We start from the raw sequence: 20,124 nt of genomic DNA on the forward strand, positions 1-20,124 counted from the left end.
TACCAAATTAGGCTGGGATTTGGAAAAGGATGTCACAGCCACAGACTCACTTATATGTGGTAGAGGTTAAAGATGGCTTCCGGTACCTGGAGGTAGATCATAGGCTAGGCAAGAAAGCCTTCCGGTTGGAGCCCTCTCGTTAAAGACGACTGAACTTTACCTTTGAAGTCTGAGTGTTTGATTTCATGGTACTAGCTGTATTTATTTTGCAAGCATTTAGTACATTTTTGCTGAAATTTTGAGCCTCACCAAAACTCTGCTGTGAAGGGCATATTTATTCATTCGACAGTTATGTTGGAAAAAGGAAATCCAAAGAAACAGTTTATCAGTATCTCTGGGCTGTTTTATTAGACCAACCATCCCAGTTTGCCTGAACTGAGGTGTTTCCCGGGATACAGGACTCTTCCTGTGAGAACTATTTTCCCAACCTTAGGGGTGGGTCTCACAGCCGTGCTGTGCTGTATCACCTGCCCACCTGACTAGAGAGCAGGACCCGTCATTAGCCAATGTTTATCTCGAGAGGCTGGCTGAAGAAAGTGCTCGGAATCTAACTGTAGAGCCCCACAGTGAAGTCTCCACACCTGTCACTGAGGTCTCTAGAATAAATCTAGCCTGTTTATCTAACTTCTAATTTTCTGAGGTACCCCAATCTCCTCCTAAGCTCTCTCCCTCAGCCACCATTTTTGCTGAAGCTAATTTAAGTGCATCTTCTTTACTTTGTTACCAGAAACTTAACTAAGCCAATTCTCTAGGTAAGAGCACTTCCAAGTTGAGAATCAGCCCTGGTTCTTCCGAGATGTTCCTCGGCTATTCCTCAGGCTTACTGGAAATATCTGGCTCTCTGGCTGTAGGACTGAATTTTTATCCCAAGGGACCCATCCGCCAAACGTGTATTTTAAATTTCAGATCAATAACTTGGCATCCTGGGTTCAGTTCAGTATTTTTTAAAAAATGGCTTAACTGAGAACTGTATGGATTCTGTGAAAACCCGAGTCTGACACATTACCCCAGCCTCTTTCCCATGGGCACTGTTAGTTGCACACAGGTGTTCAATCAAAGCTTCTCAGATGAATGACTAAAAACTCTACTCGTCTTTTGTTCTTGAGATTTGTTGCAAACTGCTGTACTTTCTAGTCACAAATAATTCTTTCCCTTTCGAACATTGTTAGTAAATGGATATAAATTTCTTGCATTAAGGTTCCCTTGCCTTTGGAACCACTCCCCAGCACACCTGTTCTAACTTCCTCTCTGTTTCAGCTTTGGATTATTTCACTTTTTAAGCCCTAAGTTTTTAAGACTACCAGCAGGCCATACCTGAGCTACCCTGTGTATCTTAGTAACCTTCCTCCCAAGTGTCCATCTCTCAGGTAACCCTCAGCTGGTCTGATTCCTCTCCAGCCATAGCACTTCCTCTCCTTTGCTGGGACTACTCCACAAAGGCTGAACTCACCCGACTTCTTCCCAGGCCTGTTTCTTACTTTATTTGTGCATCAGAAATCACTTCAGTAGCTTTCTGGGAGAAAAGGTGCTCTCCAAACCTATGGAATCAGACTACATACACACGTGCTCCCGAAAACTGCCTTTTTTTTTTTCTTTGGCCGAGCCCAGCAGCACGCGGGATCTTATTTCCACAACCGAGGATCAAACTCATGTTCCCTGCAGTGGAAGCATAGAGTCTTAACCACTGGACCGCCAGGGAAGTCCCCAGCAAGCTGCATTTTAAAAAAGCTCCCCAGATGTGATTTTGACGCACTGCTTAGAGCAGGCCCAAGCCTGGGTCTTCCAGATGCTAAGCATTTTTTTCATTCCTCCTCACACTTGGTTATCATCATTAGGAACTTAAAAGCAACTTAAACTTCCTGACCATTCTCTTCATTATAATCACTAACATTATATGGAACCCTACTAAGTGCTAGGTTGCTGTGCTTACAAAATGCACCAGACACGACTTATCATTACTTTAAATAAAACACCGCTACTCAGGATTAAGCATGTATTTATTTTAGTTCAGTTAAAACAAACATAGGATGTTTCATTGAAACGGTGTAGCACTCTTTGCCAACAAGTCATACTGGAATTGTTGGCCTCTAACAGTACAGTGGGGATATTTACATTATATACAGAAAGCTTAACACACCCAGGCTCTCAAAGGTCTTAAATCACACTAGATCATATTTGATTTTATTACACTAGATCATTTTGTTAACTACTGCATTTTGAAAATTTAGACCTTATTTAAAATTTAAGTAAGAGATCTGAACTTGCACCAAGTTTTCATGAAAAAAATGTGATGTTCAGCCAGTCTGTTTATTGCAAATACAATTTACACAGTATTTTAAATTTTTAGTGTTTACACAATTTGTTTATTGAAATCTCTGTACAGGTACTTTTGGGACCATTCTTATAGATACATAATGTGAATTCATCAAAATGCAGTTAAGAAACTTATAGGAATATATACATTTGAACCCAAGACCCAAACCTGACATTATATACAACCTATTTACAAATACATATGGACAGACAATGTATGTACATAAGATTATCATAAATATTGAAAAATAGGTTAGCTTTAATGGATTAATGCTGTTCTATAAATAACATTACAGTTATAACTGAAACATCCACGGAAGACAGTAATGCAAAATGAGGTGACACGACAGTGGTTTTAATACTGAAGACTGCTCATTACTGGGAATTCACTGTTTAGGAACCTCCAGGTAGACGAGATAGCTCCAAGAAAATCATGCAATGGAATTTACCCGTGGCAGTTGATTCTGAACCTCAAACAGCCAGGAGATTGGAGGAGCCTCCCACATCGATTTGCCGTGAGAAGAATTTTGTTTTTTCATTTCTTCCTGGTTGCCATGGTATTTTCTCCCATAAGAAAGGATGTAAACTGTAGAGAACAACTCTTTACTTGGTATTCCCTGGTCAAGTCTTAAGATACACAACGAGCAATTCTTTCCAGGAATCCAACCAGAAGTGCCAATTCTTGGTCTGAGCTAGAGGTGAGGTTCTGGAGTCGAATGGAGTGCCAAGAGCCCAACTGAATGAAAGCAGTGCTGTAGAATCTGTCTTCTCACTGCCTTTCGAGATGGTCCCCACTTTAATTTTCGTAGAAACAAACAAAAACGGACCATTGGTTTCACCCAATGTAGCACTACAAGACGTCTTCCAGTTCCACAAGGGTCTTTGATTACAGACGCATCTTGTCTGTAATTTAGTCACATATAATACAAGAATGCATAACAAAAATCATGTCTGCCACATTTCTGGCCCTTGCCTAAAACTAGCAATGTTTAGTTCAAGAGAACAACCTTATAGCCAGGTGACCAATGAATGATTCCATTATTTGCTTCCCCCAACCACTAATGGAATTATGTATATTAGATTTTAGACATTATGCCTGATGAGCAAAGTACCACATTATTTAATAATATATTCACCATACACCATGACGTACAATAAATGTGCTCTTAAAGCCAAATAATTTTTTCACTTCTAACTGGGATTAAAATAGGAAGGGTGGTCATGCAGTCGGACCAATAGTTACACTCAGGTTGCACTGTTTTCCCTAGCTAACCATTTGTTGGATGTAAACAAGTAATTCTATGTTGTACGAGAATGAGATGACAAGCCAGTGCACATGAGTTTTTTAAAAAGCTTACTGCATGAGAAACCCAGTGGCCTATACGAAGAGAACTTATATTGTACCAAATATTGGTGTAACCTATGGATTAGACCTCTACTGTAGACAAAACATGAACACAACTAAACCATACATTGTCAAGTAATTCACACTTCCAGGAGCAGATGAGCATTTTGAAAAGTTGTACTCTCTGGGTAGAATAGTTTTGGCCTACAGCCATCAAATGCCCATTTTCCACTGCTGGAAGCAATGCCAAAAAAGGGCTGGCCCAAAAAAAAACCCAGAGCTGTTAACACAACTCTGGAGGCAGATGCAACTGAATAAACCCTGTTTTACCCAATTGCACTATTTGGTACCTCAAAATTAGTTATTTTATTTCCCATAGAAATATCTGCATTATCTTCCATTCTAATAGATTGAAGCCATAAATACTTCAGAGTCTAAATGAACCAAATTATTTGGGGACAGAGAAGAAAGGTGATGATGAGAGTTCATCTGATTTGGTATAGCCACAATCAACCAATTATCCTTTCATGGTGAAGTCTGAATGGAAATAAAAACTATGCTCCTATTCATGGTACAATGTTTCATTACATCATTTTCTCTAAAAATTATTTTGGGTAAAAAAAGTATTTGGCTTAGTATGCCTACAAAAAGGCAAATCATTTCATAATACTAGTATTTGTTTTTAAATAACAATGAATTATTTTTTAACAGAATTCACTGACAACTGCTTTTGGATAAAGTTCAAAAAAAGCAATTTTTAAAGAATAGTGCTTCTGAGGTCTTTAAATATTTTTGGTACAAAAAAATAATAGTATTTTTCCCAATGGTTATTTCAATACTTTGCTGTAAATTAAGAAGAATTGTTTCTCACATCGAATGGTTCCATTAGGCACATTCAAGTAAAATCATAAAATATCCAAGTTAAACAATGACACAGCCAAACATGTGGCTTGATTAAAGTTAAGAGTTCGTCCATTCTCTGGAATGGAATAAAATTGTCACTTCCCTTAACCCGAGACTCGTGGTTTTGTTGTTAATATCCATTTCTATCATACAGAATAGTTTCTTTAAAAACAAAACAAAACAAACAAAGAGTTCACTTATTCTGCACTCAGAAGAACCAGCGAGGAATCTGCACTTCAAAAGGAAGTGAAACTGAAAAATTAGGTGAAATTTCATAGTAGCTGAGAGTTGACTCAACACTGGCATCAAATGGACTATCGAGTTTTAGTGGTGCTGCTGGTTAATGGCCACCTCCGGAGGCATTGTGGACCCAATCCAACACAATCAAGGTCATGCTTCCGGTCATCACCACTACGCCACTTAACAGGAAGAACAGAGCCTGCAATGAGCACACAGAGAAAACGGATCAGCAAGCAACAAAACATATGCTAAATATTCCTTTTTTTTTTTTTTTTTTTTTTTTGCGGTACACGGGTGTCTCACTGTTGTGGCCTCTCCCGTTGCAGAGCACAGGCTCCGGACGCGCAGGCTCAGCGGCCATGGCTCACGGGCCCAGCTGCTCCGTGGCATGTGGGATCCTCCCGGACCGAGGCACGAACCCGCGTCCCCTGCATCGGCAGGCAGACTCTCAACCATTGCGCCACCAGGGAAGCCCCCTCTTTCTACTTTTAAAAATGGGCTTATAATTACTAAAAGCATGTCCATAATACTTCACAGAGCTACAGTTTTACCTTGCTAAAGATAGTTAAACTGTCTTAAGTGAGTGATCAAGGGGTTATCTATAGAGCACTAAGTAACTGTATCTTTGAAACCTTCTCAAACTTTCCCTTTTCATTCCTTTGTATGAAATGGTAAACAATTTTCTTTGCTAAATAAATTATTTCATATAATAGAACTGGACTGGGATTTTTACATTTTTTAGAAGGAAAAAAATTTAACTTACAAAATCAAATCCAAGTCATCTTAAAAATGCAGCCTGAGTCGAAGCTGGAGGTTTTTCTAAGAGACATGAGGAGGTCTACTCCTAATCCTACCCCCTTCAGTTACTGCACTACATATTTTAGGTGAAATAAGATGACAGTTGTTGGTTCACAAACAATTCTAGTAGTTTACTCAGACTACAATAGTAGTGGCGAATAAGGACTGAAATGCAGTCTTTCTCCTAAATATCCCCACCAGGATCATTTGTGGTTAACATACCATATATTCTTTGTAAAATCAGTCGTTATTATACTTTAAAGTCTAATAGTAGCCCCCTCCCTAACCCCCAAGCTTTGCTTTGAAAATGGTTAGTCTCATTTGACTAAATACCCCATTATTTCTCTTTTATATACTCCAGGCCCATTTAAGTGCTGGTCATACAGTAGTAGGCAGTCCAACAAATACTGGTTAAACAACGTTGAAAGTTGAGTCTGTATTATTTTTACTTTACACTCTATCTCTATTCCTAAAATATCTAATAACTTTCTTGCAGTTAACTTAAGCATACATATTAGATGGCAAGCCATCTCTCACCTCCTCTCCCAATCTTCCATCTGTGAAGTACACAGTTACAGATATATTTGTTTACTAGAAACTTAAAATGAAACTACAATAAACGACATTTAGGAGACTAAAATTAAAATCAGTTGAGGAACTTCTGGCATTAGATTATTATTATTTCTCCAGTCATAATCTCTCACTCACCCCAATCTTTTGTACAGACTTCATAGGTTCTTTCTTCACTAACTTGATATAAAAGGCAGATGGAAGAATAAAAATTAACATAGCAGCTGCAGATGCACCTGTAAAAGAACATTTACCAGTTCTTAAGAATCACTTGTTATTCATTTTATAAACATTAAAATCCCTGATATTTCAAGCAACTTTGATACTTCCTAAAACTTACCAATGAAACCAAAGATATCCCTAATAGTTGGTACAAAGATGACAAGTAAATTGGTAAATGCCAAGATAGACATTGTAATGATACTATGACGCCACCAACTGAAATCTTTGGTTGCACACAGCAAGTGAGTTATGGAACTCCGGATCTGCAAAAATAAGTGGATAAATAAAAACTGCAGATTTAATTAATGAAAAAAACAAACCCCAAACAACAGGATATATATATCAACTAGCAGCTATTTAAATACTAAAATTGTACCCCTCCTCAATTGCTGTTTTCTAAATATCTGAACACTAGAAAGATCACTGTGTCTTCAACTATGGAAAAAAGTGTCCCAGGATATGTTTTAAAGATGTATGAAACATTTAAAAAAAAAAAACCTTCAAAAACCCGCATCAACTCGATACTGCTGTAGCAGTGTTTCCCTTCTCCCAAAACACAGAAATCACACAAATCTTCATGTTTCACAATTCACTCCTACTGAAAGGTTACTTACTGGGAAAATAACTACAGGTACTGTCAGGGTGACAGCCACCAACACAGCCAAACGGACGACGAGAAGCAGAACATCAGCTTCCATGATGGAAGAGTAGGTATGAAGCAATTCTGACTCAACGTGTTCTACAGAGAAAGGCCAAGAAAAGAAAAAGCTTCAAGTGTGCTGTCCTCTTTGGAGATTAGTTAGAAAATCTAACTTAACGGGAAAATCTGCACCAAAGTTATTAGCTACTCACAAAACGACCACAAACTAAGAGGTTAATAAGATTAATTTGGAATTAGGGTTAATGCAATTAAAATAACATTGAAAAAAAGTTTCGAAATACCAAGGAGAGATTTAGCCACATGACCCCCATTAAAAACAACAGGAGCTAAATAGCTAAATCCCATGGTCTGGCTTACAGTGTGTGTGTGTGTGTGCTGTATTAATCTGAAGGGGGTGGGAGAACCTAAATGCAAGCACATCACGTAAAAAATGCCCTCGAATGGCTAACGGCAGATTTGGGAACGTGGATTCTAGAAGTCACTGACTCAATATACGCTACAGGAAATTCTAAGCTCTAAATTCAATCGTTCATCACAAATATGAAATATACCAAAACAGACCGAGTTTTTAAAGTGACAGAAGTATACATATAAAAGTATCAATTCCATTTCGTTAACTATCCTTTTTGTAAACTAGACATTATTTACCATAAAACGTCAGGTATCCAAAGAGGGCAGCAAGCAGGTACATGAGAAACATAGCAAAAAATGAAATCTTGGACACGTTCATCATTCTTCTACGGCTGCGGCTATACAAATTCAAAGGAAAATACAGATGCATACTTTAGCAGCAGTTATAGCAATAATTGAAAATTTTTCTAGTTTTTCCAATAAATGTATATAAAAGTAGGTAAAAAGCACTCACCCTTTAAGCTCTTCATAAATGGGAAGAACAGCAGGATGACAGACAAATGAAAAGGTCAGAATTGGCACAGCATAGACAGTCTGCAAAAAACGTAAACACTTTCTTAATATCCTGATATAACAAACTCATGTTATCACAGTTCTGCAGCTTGTATTTATATTTATTAATCTTAGAATCAAAGCCTAAAATGATGTTTTCTGGCACAATTAGCTCCCACTCTTCTAATTTTTTCACTAAGTGTGATCGATATCCTCCATTTCCCAATGTATCAGTTATGAACATCAGATGATCATTTCATCTCTCAATCTATTTTAAGCTACAAACCAACACTTTCTTCTCAGTCCTCAATAATGAGCTAATCATGTTTCCTAAAGGGCAGCTATTACCTGATCTTCCTTTACCTTGGGAGTGTTTTAAAATTTCTAGTGGGTATTTTCCCTGTTTTCTTCCCTAAAATCTTCCTCTGAGGACACAAAGATTATAGTTACCTGTGAGTTGAAGATAAAATAACGTGGTTGGCAAGAATCACCTTCAGTCATATTAAAAGCCACATCAGGTACAAAAGCTGTTGGCTGTGCTAAGGTGCTGTTTACGGTTTCATTAATAAGAAAAGCAACTTCTGCAGGACAAGAAATCTGAAATTTCTTGCAAACCACCTGAAAATACATTATTTTGCATTTGTTAGACTGAATAATGTGACAGGGCTTAGAAAAAGAATCTCTAGCTTTAAAGAAAAATTATACCTACCACAATCAGAAAGAACATCATACACAACAAGGAAAGGCCACTGGTGTACCCCAAATATCCTATAAGGAGAAAAAAAAATTGGTATTCGTTTACTAAAACAGGTTTAGGGCAAATATAACTCAATTCTGCTTGCAAGACTTCAGTGTGGACACATCAAATTTCTAATGCTTATACAGTAAGATGTAGAATAACTTAAAAATACTTGTTAATAACTAAATCAATAACAACTATCCTTTTTTATTTTTATAAAGCACAAGATGTTGTAAATGTCAACAGAATATTTGGGCCCTTTGGTAACCATCCTGCTAGAATTTTTCAAAGACCTACAAGTTCTGAATGCTGAAATTCACAAAGGTATGTTTTCGGGGCTCTTTAGCTCTTATTAATTTCTATGAAAAGGAAGCCAACCAGCTGGTGAGGCTCATTTCAATTTTCTTTAGAGATGGGTGTGCTCACCTAAATTCCTCAGCAGGGACAAGGGAAGAATGAGCACCAGTGAGACCAACAGAACCAAATAGTCACCGTTCAGATACCACAATCTGAATTAAAGAAAAGAAAAACAAGGTCACAACCAGCCACAAAAATACTCAGAATAACATACATTTCTTTTCACAAGACTCGTTTTATACTTTAAAAAAAGACAGGTTTGGAAAGAGTATCGCTTATTCAAAAAGCCCACATAGACAGAATAGATTTCTAACTTTGAGCGCTCAATGAATATTCACTCAGGTTAGAGATGGGATCTCAAACAGGGTAACTTTTGTCCCACTGTTTGCTCTGGGAAGGCTGCCAGCTGATTCATAACATAAAATGCTTCTTAAAGGCTTGATACTAATGTAGGGAACAAAGTGGCATTGTTAAGCCAGTAATCTTATCTTTAAGCATTTTTAGAAAACTGTGTGCCAACTTCATCATAGCTTTAGCTCACTTTTTTTGATGCTGGAAACAAGGAAATTTTATAACAAGTTTCTTTCAGACATTTGTTAGCAAATGTACTTACTAAACATTTCAACAAGGAATTTCTCAGGCTTCGATAATATACATAGGCAAAAACAAAACAACAAAACCCAGTCCCCTAAAACAAGAACTTATTCCAGGTTGCCAAGAGTATGTTGTGACACCTTGACCCACCTTGACTCCAACAGTAAAAAGATCCCTTCTGAACTCAAGAGAAAATGTTATGCATCTCTCCTAAGAATTCTAGCAATGCCTTTTCCTTTTTAGGTAATCAACTACACCATTTAAAATCACTTATTTTCAAATTCTAATTGCCCTGTCAATTGTACTCTGCTCACTTCAGCAATAAAGACCCCCCACACACAGAAAACTAATATTTAAAGATCAGCTTACTAAACTAAATTTCAAATGCCACAGAGATAACCAAACCTCTCTATTTTGAGATAATGAGCTGCATGTAAGCTGTGAAGTACATTATCCCTCCTCATGTGTACTTTAGATAAAAACCTGTTAGTCCACTCGGATGAATAACTTCGCTAGAAGGACAAGGTTTGTACAGCATAGCCATACATTTTCTGGTATTCTGCACTTTAAGTATATGAAATTTCAAATTCACAAAAATCAGACAGGAATTGATTTTTAATGTAATTCAAAATGTTAATCCTAACTTAGGTTGGGGTATGAGTTATTCAACTATAGTATCTTGGGACAGTAAAAATAAAGAGAAAAGGGAAGTAGTTCCAGAAAACCTGTTTTCACACGCAGGTTAGAAATTTGTTATTCAGAGTTATAGAACTAGTATAACTTGTCCTATAACTACTGTCTTTGGCCTTTCATTCTCAAAGTTTCAAATCAGTTTCCGGCAGGACTTCTTGGTCAGTTTCAACAGGAGCATTTGCAAAAAATAATTTACTGATAATCATTTTGTATCCAACTTTGATAAAAATGTATCTAACCATTTTAGACTGTAATTGTTTCTTAGGAGTAACCTTACTTAGCACCTACCCAGTTGTATCTTCAATGTTCATTAATGCCTGGATCACCAAAGGTAACTCATATTTCACTATGAAGAGGTAGCTTGACATAGCTGGAGGAAAACAAAATTATACCATTACAAGTGCAAAATGTGGCATGTGACACCAAAAGTAATGTGTCACCACTCTCCGCTACATAAAGAGCAAAAAAGTCTACCCAAATCGTCCTTTAAAAATTCTTACCTCCGATGTTCTGCATTGTAATGGATCCAGAAGCTGCAAGCTTTCCAACCATTCCAAATGCCTTATGTCCCAGTTGTTCATATAATAAAGACCCTGTAATTTAAGGAACACAGAAGCATGAAGCAAGTATTTTATAAGAGGAAGAAAATCATGACAGGCATACCTGTTTTAGAAATATCAAAAATGCTACCATACCTCCTTCATTGGCAGTCTTCAAAAGGAGATGAACAGAATACAGGGAAAAGATTGACACAAATGTCAACAGGATTCTGATGAGAGAAGGAAAAGGCACAGGGTTATAAATAAGCACGTCTATATTTAAAAACAATTCTTTTTGGCTTTATTTAAAGATTAAATATGGAACTTGTCCTAATATTTTGTGTACTAGACAGAATGCCCCCAAGGACAGGTGTTCACTCTCCTGACTAGAGTGTCAACAAGTTCTCTTACCTGGCACTAAACATGACTGCATCATGTCTCAGGTAATAACTCTACAGTACTGGTTAAGAACAGGGTTCACCCACTGAACCAAAGGTGCTGGGAGACACTGGAAAACCTAACTTTTCAGTGGTAGAGTTACAAGACTTATATTTTGATCCTGGCACCATGATAATTAGCTGTGTACTTGCCACTTCTCTGCATTGTATAGTTCCTTTTATCTATAAAATGGTTTTAACACCTGCCAGTTACTTGTGAAATACAAATGAGACAGATTCAGGAAAGGTCTTGAGACTACTTGGACCACGTAGATAAGCAAAGGAATGGGACTATAAAGGAAGTGGAGGGAAAGATACTGACATGTTAAGTGTCAGGCACAGCTTTACAAACAAATGGGCACAAATCAGAGAAGTAACTACTGGAACCATATACTACATTGCACACCATGGTATGGAAGACAGGCCCAGCATTGTCAGTTAAACAATGCCTGCGCTAGAACAAGCAGGCTATCAGTCCGACTGGGCTGTCTCCTCCCTCAGTACTTTCGCTTGGATGGAACAGGAGAAAAAAAAAAAAAAGAATAGAGAGGAACCAAAAGTTCTCTACTAAGCCACTACGCTTTCCTTTAGGGCACACGTCCTCTCTCATTCCAGCTTTACTTTCTTCCCCCCACGCAAGCCAAGAAGAATATAAATTTCTTTTTATTAAAAGGAACAACAACAAATCAAAATCAGGGAAACTCATAGAAAACTCTGCAAACAAGAAGACAGTCACATTTTCCAAATTCTTTACTGGCAAACTGAATACAGTACCTTATATGGTACTGGCAAAGAAACTGATGTCTCTTAGTTAAACATAGGTGGTAGCATTAAGCTGCCATTCTAATGCCCCAAGTTTCATGGGGTCTAATCTGCAGTGGAAATGACACAATCAGCCTCATCTCTAACTGGACAAAGCATGGCTTAATCAAAGACAATGTTCAAAGTGTGCTGACAAATTCAGTCCTTTCTTTTACACAGAAAGGACAATGAGGAATGAACAGACTTCATAACCCTTGAGGTCACTTTCAACCTCAAGTTGAGTCTACGTTATAGGGTAAGCTACAAGAGTTGTTTAACCAGATGATAGCAGCCATGTGGCTTTTGAACCATTTACGTCTGTACCTCCAAATATACGTTGTAAAATACTGATGGATTTAAAAACTCACTTTAGCACTCTTAATATTATTTAACCATTTATTAAATGGTTAACCATCAAATTTATACAGACCCTATTAGAGTATAAATAATTTCAAAAGTGCAAGGGTAACATATCAGAATTTTGCTTTCTCTCACGAAACAAAGGTGCCATGTCATCTCATGTAAATTCTGCACCATAACCACACTGGGAGCATTTAAAAACTGCCTCCAGTTTTTATATTAAGAGTTAGGAAGGGTTTCAAATATTTAACAATGATGCCATTCAAGTACCCCACTAAAAACTTTGAAACTCTAGGGTCCTTTCTACAAAAATTCCTGGCTCTTGGTCTTAGATGTCAAAAAGTCTCATGCTCATGAAGCAAGCTGAGTGAATCCTAGCTTCCAAAGCTCAAAGCCATGCTTAACTTCAGCGTGGAATTTCACCACGAAGCAGAGCTTTGCGAAGGTCTGCTTTTCTTTTCATGAACATTCTACTCTGCTAGAAAAAAATAACTTGAGTAGAAGGCACCAGTCAGTTAACTAAAACATATCTGTAGCAAAGAGACAATTCCATGCTACGTGCATATGTGGTTTCTTTGCCTGATAGTAAATCACACTATCTTCCACTGAAAGTTCCTTAGCCAGGAGCCCACAGAAGCCCAATCTTAGTTGCTATGATACAAACATCACTGAAAACGCATACTAAACTTCACATGTATTTTTCTTTTACGCTTGTTTTTTCCTGGGAATAAGGTCCATGCTTTTACATTCTCCAAAGGTCAGTGACCCCCCCCCCCCAAATGGTTAAAAACTGCTGTTCTAAAGTCTTCTACAGCTCCAAAATTCTATTCTAGGTATTTACGCTGGAAAGCACAGGAGTAACTAATTCTAACTGGACAACTAGGGGGAAAAAAAAGGGAATTCAAAGCAGGTACTTATTAAAATATTCATCTTTTGCTGTGGCAATCACATAGACCTGGAAGAGATAAATATTAAAAAGAAAACAAAAAATAAATTAAAAAATCACATATGGGTTGCTTTTCAGGGTCCAGAAAATTGACTCACTTTTCTTAAAAACATGTTCTAGGTTAGACAAATACCACCACACCCTATACATTAAAAAAAAAAAAAAAAGTTGTTTTCTTTATGTACAAAAGGAGCCACAGGTCCTTGGGGAGACTGTCAATTTACCAAACTGACTTGAAGGATACCATGCTTTTAATATTTCTTGCTTCAGAGTTTGCCAGAATAAAAATTCTACCCTGGATTTATCAACAGTTCTTTTTAAATATTCAAGCCCTATTCAACTGTAACTATCCCCTTTGACTTTAAAGACTTTTTGGTTTAATTATCGGTTTTAAGAGTTGTCCTAATTTTTCCTACCTAATTGGCTTTTTTGATATCATGCAGTTACGTAGCAGAATAAAGAGATTTTCAGATTTCTCATATTTTAACTTTTAAGCAAATGATTTTTAAGCCAACTACTTCAACTGTAAATTCAGTCTCTGGAGCCAAAATATATGTTGTATCATCATATTTACTGCCCTGCATGGCAGACTCACTACTTACACATACTTACATAAAAAGAGCAATTCCAGTATTAGCCATGGCATAAGAAAGCCCAAGGATTCCACTGCCCACAATCGCATTGCTCAGATTAAATACTGACATTCCAAAGGAAGTAGTACCTGGATGCTACATAGAGGGAAAACGATAACCAAACATATAACAATAATTAAATGGAGAAAACCAGCTTTGGGCAAGTTAGATTTGAAATCTAAAAGTAAAACTATTCTTTTACTCCATAAAGCCACAGAAACATAAATTATTTTTAACTTACAAAGTCTGTTTCATACTTCTTCTTCCCCAAATTCGACTCAAGTAAAAAGTTCTGGTTTTCAGGATCTACATCTGCATAATGGCTACAAAAAAAGAAAAAAAAAAATCCTAAATTGGATTGAAATATACAAAGGAATGCTTCAACAGAAAACGGTCCCCGCATTTAGCTGTCACACATCTTTACTTAAATGCGTATTAAGTAGTAGTCGACTTTCACACGAAACCATGTCATGGCAACCACCGGATAATCTTCCAGAGATTACACGCTCTCTCCAAACGCTACAGTAATTTAAAGCAACAGAAGAAGAGTTCCAGGTAAAGAACCTCCGATGCACACAGGCTGTTTTTTTAAAAAGCACACAACTTCTCCCACCTTTTCAGAGCAGCTTGTTTGGTGGGGTAGGAGTAGTTGAAGTCACTGTTGGAACTGTAGCTGCTGCTGTCCTCATCTGGGGAAATACTGAACCTTCCCATTTCGGCTTTCTTCATGCTGGTCGGCAGGAGGAATCAGGCGCAGCGAGTAACGCTCGGCTCCTTTTGTCCTTGGAGATGCACTGGCCCGCGCGGCTGCCTGTGAAGGTAGAGGCGGCGCGTCAGGACTGCAGAGCCCGCCCTGGTCACGTGACGCCGCCGGGCGGCGCTGCTAGGCTGATTCATCCCCGGCCAGGCGAGTGGAAAAGTACCAGCCGAGCGCGAAGGGCGGGGGCGCGCGCCGAGGGGCGGAAAAGTACAGACCGCGGAGCCGCGGAGAACAAAGATGGTCCCCCTGCAGCGCTGCGCCTGCAGAGGCCCACGCCCCCCCGGACCCCGATGACCCTCTCCAACGGAATTTAGTGTTTCTCCCTCTCCATTCTCTCAAGTTTCACGGGAGGGGTGCGGGGGCTCTGTTTTGCTTTTCCCGCAGCCTCCTAGGTCGTGCACAGGCACGCAGGGCAAACATCCCACCCAGGCATTGGCTAGGTGTGCACTGCATGTAGCCCAGGCGCACAGCTCCCCCTTTCTAACATTTACAATAGCAATGCCGCGTAATTCGTCCTTTCACACCTGGAGCCCCCAGATGGCGAAATGCCTCAGCAGCAGACAGACTCGAAGGGGGCGGAAAGGGCGAACATGAGTCCTCTCCCGAGAAAGGGAGCAGAGGGCGCGCAGAGGCGTCAAGGGTTTGTTTACACGCGCACGCCCGTGCCCTCGAGCACACCAGTCCACAGGCATTTGGCTAGCGAGCGCTTCGCCGGGCCGGCCCCTCCTCTGCCCGAAAAGGAAACTGATGCAATATCGATCGCCGATTGTCAAACGTTCCCGCTTGTCTTCCCCAATCCTGGCCTGCGCTACACTAAAAGCCCGAACCCACTCCCGTCGCCCCCAAATTCCAAGACCCGTTTATATAATTATTTTTATTAATTCAATTCAGTCACAAGACTTGTCGCAACGGAGCCTCGGGGCCCGGCTGGCTCCCCTCCCCCTAACAGGAGGATGCGGCTCCGCTCCGGGCGGGCACGCGGCCCCCGCGCCCCTCCCTCGCCCGGAGGAGGGCCGCGACCTCGGTGCGGACCGGGATCGAAGGCTGGCTAGCACACCGAAAAAGCCCTCCCCAGGAGTAAACGACCGCGGCAGCTGCCTTCCCGCCGCGGCCCCTCCCGGACGCCCCTCCCCCACTCCCGCCCGGGCCCCGAGCCCTTTGCAGACGCCCCCGCGCGCATTACCTCGGTAGGCTCGACTCCTGTATCCCGGAACCAACACGCAAACGCCTTCGGTGAGTTTTTCTCAAACAAAAATTGTAAAAAAAAGAAAAACAAAACGGAAAATCCAACTAGAGGCAGGAAAGCAATTTTAACTAAACAAGGAAATGGCAAGTTGCCGCTCCAATCGTCCGGCGTCCGCCGTCTGAAGGGAAAGGAGCGAGTGTGCGGGAACGCGTGGTCGGGCAGCTGGCGGTTCTGCAGGAAAAGCGCTCCAGCTCGGCAGCCTCGCGCGGCTCTGGAGCCAGCGGCGCGAGCAGCGGGTTATAGCGGCCCCCTTGGAGGACGCGTCAGTGGGCGGGGCCCCAGCCGCCGGGTGCCTGCTCTTTGTGTATCAACACCACCTGGGCTCCGCCCCCCGCCCGCCCGGGCCCGCAAGGCCCCACCCAGCCCCACCCGCGTCCGTCCCCGGCGGCTGACTCGGGCCGCCGAGCCCCGCCCGCTGGCGCCCCCCTCCTCCCGGGCCAACCCCGCTCTGCTGTCTCCTGGTCAGCCTTGGAAAGACGCCCCCCGTGCTTCCCCCGCTCTGTCCCTTTCAGCCCGGACTGGTGCCCAAGACATGCGGTTGTCTTTCAGGAACCTTCTCCTTCAAATACCCTTTTGTCCGAGTTTCCAGCAGGCTTTGCTTTCTCCTTGAGGCTTTTTGGGGACACATCTCACCCACCCAATCCTTTCCTGCCGGTTATTTTTGTGATTTACATGGGGGGTTTTCTCTAGCAAAGTTGGGCCAACGCAGCAACGTTGTCTCCATGGTAGGTTTCTGTTCTCGTTCTTTCTTCTCCTCCTAGACCTGCTTTCACTCTTCAAAACTAGCCTGATTAGGTCGGTTGGCAGCTCCATTTCGGGAGATCCTTTCTATACGGACACGGAAAACCCTATTAAGGGTAAAGCTACCTCCTGCCCAATAAGCCAGACTCCTTGAAAGGGGTCCTTGGTTGGGGGCTTCGCTCTTCCGATGAAGTGTAGGAGTCCCACTTTCCCTTCGCAAACACATTGCAGTCATCCCACCACCCCACCCCAATTGGAGAGCTCTCCTCGCCTCTCTCTCCTTGTATTTACATAGGCGCTGCCTCGGTTGGAATGCTGGTCCTCCCCTTCCAGTGTTGATGTGGTCTTGCTGAGCCAGGCAACTAGGGGGCCCCTTCGCTGTGGAATACTCGGTGCTGCCGGAAAGGCTGGAAACAAAGGCCTCTTAGGAGAGAGAATTGTTGGTTGAATGAATGAATAAACAAACGATCTGACTTACTGCTCTCTTCCTTTTGAGGACGTGGGAGAGATTGGGCAGGGTTGGGTGTGATCACAATTTTTGCTTTCAATGTTTTCCTGAGGAAATCTGTACAACTGTCTATTTCCGTGGCACGTGAGGCTGCGGGTGCCCTCGGCCTGCACCAGTGTTCATGATTGACGTGGGGGGACCCGATTTCCCCTTTATACTGCTTTCTTCCCCCACCCCTTCGACTGGTCAGACCAGTCTCACCTAAACAATACTCTTGCTTGCTTTAGTGCCCAGCTTCTCACCATCACTCAAGGCTTAGTCACTGAGCCTCAGGAAAGGCTCCCTCGTCACCCCTCTTATTGCAGGGACTGTTTTCTAACCCATGTGGCGAGGACTTTTTAAAACCTATGCTGTCGTGTACTCAAAATTGTTCAAGTTTGTAGTCTTACCAGGGAGACTGTGAGCTCCCCAGGGCAAGTTTGGCACTTGATACACATTTGGGGCTGAAAAAACTTACCTTTCTTCCACGCACATTCCCTAATAACACCGATCAACTCTTGTCTGGAAAGCAATCTTAGTAGTGGGTTAGAGAGGACTCGCTGGAAGTTCCTTTCTATCAGGTTTCAACTGATGAAAATCAAAAGATCTTAAATCAGTTCTTCATCCAGGTTAGTCCCCTGCATAGTCAGAGGTGGTTATGGTTGGCAAATCCTACTCTCAGACTAGTTCTCTTGTCCATTGGATGTTTTGGTGGTTTGGATTGCAGTGCAGGCTTAAGGAAACCTGTAAAATTGAGGGGGTGTGTGCGTGTGTGTTGGGGGGAGGCCTGTAATCCTGTTCTGACTTCTCTATGACAAGAACCTGAACAGTAAATGACAAAAAAGAGGGGGAGGTATTGAAACATTGATTTTTCGTTTGCAAATTTGATTCATGTTTTCAGAGGCCACTTGAGGCATATCTGGTTACTCAAGTGGCTTCCAAGTGAGGCCTGATGTGCTTGAGTTTTTGCCCTTATGCCCTGGGCTAGAGTGCATGGGACACAGTACCCTGACCCAATTTCTAGGAAATTATACCGCCAAATTCTTGTTGGTCAGAAGTGCTATGACTTTGCTCTATTCCTAAGCAAATGTTTTAGCAGAACAGTGTCTTTCAGACCTGCAGAATGGGACCCAGGAAAGGACAGTGATGAATTCAGTGGATTACTACACGCTTTTTTTTTTCTTTAATTCAATAGAACAAAATAGAATTTAAAATATCAGTATGCCATATATAGTAATGCTAGTACTATTCTATAAAACTAATTTGGATTATGTACAAATATGTATATATTCTGAGTTATGAAGTAAAATCTATTCCTTACTGTGGGCTGGGATCAAAGAATTTTCAAAGCTACTAAGAGTAAACCTATCCTAAGACAGGAAAATAATCACAAATACTAGTTGCCAACTCTGGATTTTCAGGAATGCACTGCATTGTCAAGATAGGTCGGTAGAAGTTTTTAGGGAGGGTAGATAGCTCTCTTCTGTAGAATTATTTGACCATTATCACCTAATAAAATAGAGTGGGTCTGTTTCTGGGGGCTCTAGCTGTTTCCCAACCTGTGGTTGAACAAGATCGTCTTCAGGATGGTCCTCAAAATTCTATTTATCCAGCATTTCAGTTTGCCCGAAGTGGGCTCCCACATTATCTTTGCTTGTCTCTACCCTTCATGTCCAGCCGAGTAGTTTCATTCTCAGGTTGGCTTTCGTGGCTTCCCTTGAAGTGGCACTAGCCTATATTTCCATCCTAATCCCCCACTGTTCCTTGTGGTAGGCAGCTTCTGAGATGAAGCTCAGTGCACCTCACCTGATATTCATACTCATTTGTAATCCCCTTTCCTTGAATATGGGTTGGACCTACTGATGTGCTTCTATTCAGCAAAAGTGATGGTATGTTACTTCTAAGATTAGGTTACAAAAAGTCTCTGGCTTCCGTCTTGTTCTCTCTTGCTCTCTCCCTCATTTGCTTTGAGGGAAACCAGCTGCCATCTTGTGAACTGTCCTACAGAGATGCCCACAGGGCAAGGAACTAACGTCTCTGGCAACAGCCCAGGGAGGCCTGCCAAGAGTCACAAGAGTAAGCATTGAAGCTGGTCATGGCCAGCTGAACCTTGAGATGACTGCAGTCCCAGCTAATACGTTAGTGAGAGGACCCAGCTAAGCCCAGCCTGGATTCCTGACCCACAGAAATAAGTGATAATAAATGTTTGTTGTTTTATGCCACTAAGTTTTGCAGTAGTTTATTACTCGGCCATTGATAACTAATACATTCCCCTTCTTCTACGCTGTGCGTTTGCCACTGTTCTCGAACCATTTCCCATATCCCATTCAAACTTTACCCACCGCTTGGAATATTCTTCATACCTCCTCTTCCCTGCTATCACCATGTATCTAAACTCTTATCTTTCCTTTGAGGCCCACCTTAAATGCCAGACCTTTCATTAATTTCTCTTTATTTGATGCTCCCATTTGCAACTGATCTCATTCTATTCAATACTTTGAACGTAGTGCTTTGTAAGTATCTTTTTGTGCCACTTCTTTTCGTGTTGTCTATGTACGACATTTTCTGTTAATATCTTTTAGGGTAGAATCTGGCTGATCACAACTGACCTAGTCACTTGTAAAAAGAAGGTACTTTTTGAGTATTTGGATGAATGAAATACACTGAAGTACCTATTTAAGTACCTACCACTACCCGAATTATATTTATTTATCTGTTTACTGTTGGTCTCCCTCACTAGAATATAAGTTCCATGAAGGCAGAGGTTTAACCTGCTTTGATCACTGTTAGCTCCAGTACCTAGAACAGTACCTGGTAATACATTTTTGTTGAATGAA

At 41.0% G+C, this 20,124-nt stretch overlaps 1 protein-coding gene across 1 annotated transcript; it reads right to left on the minus strand.

Moving 5' to 3' along the window:
- Positions 1-1,979: 1,979 nt before the first annotated feature.
- SLC38A2 (solute carrier family 38 member 2) lies at positions 1,980-16,334 on the minus strand. Its single transcript, XM_060024631.1, has 16 exons — positions 15,997-16,334; positions 14,667-14,864; positions 14,295-14,376; positions 14,034-14,149; positions 11,034-11,107; positions 10,839-10,931; positions 10,627-10,708; positions 9,121-9,203; positions 8,665-8,723; positions 8,406-8,573; positions 7,918-7,997; positions 7,701-7,801; positions 7,006-7,130; positions 6,510-6,654; positions 6,308-6,405; positions 1,980-5,000 (listed from the first exon to the last, which is right to left on the minus strand). Exons 2-16 carry the CDS (start codon positions 14,780-14,782, stop codon positions 4,902-4,904), a joined length of 1,521 nt encoding a protein of 506 aa, XP_059880614.1. The 5' UTR covers positions 14,783-14,864; positions 15,997-16,334; the 3' UTR covers positions 1,980-4,901.
- Between the last annotated feature and the right edge of the window lie 3,790 nt (positions 16,335-20,124).

Source organism: Delphinus delphis, chromosome 11, assembly GCF_949987515.2.
Source record: "Delphinus delphis chromosome 11, mDelDel1.2, whole genome shotgun sequence".
In the NCBI taxonomy this organism is placed as follows: domain Eukaryota; kingdom Metazoa; phylum Chordata; class Mammalia; order Artiodactyla; family Delphinidae; genus Delphinus; species Delphinus delphis.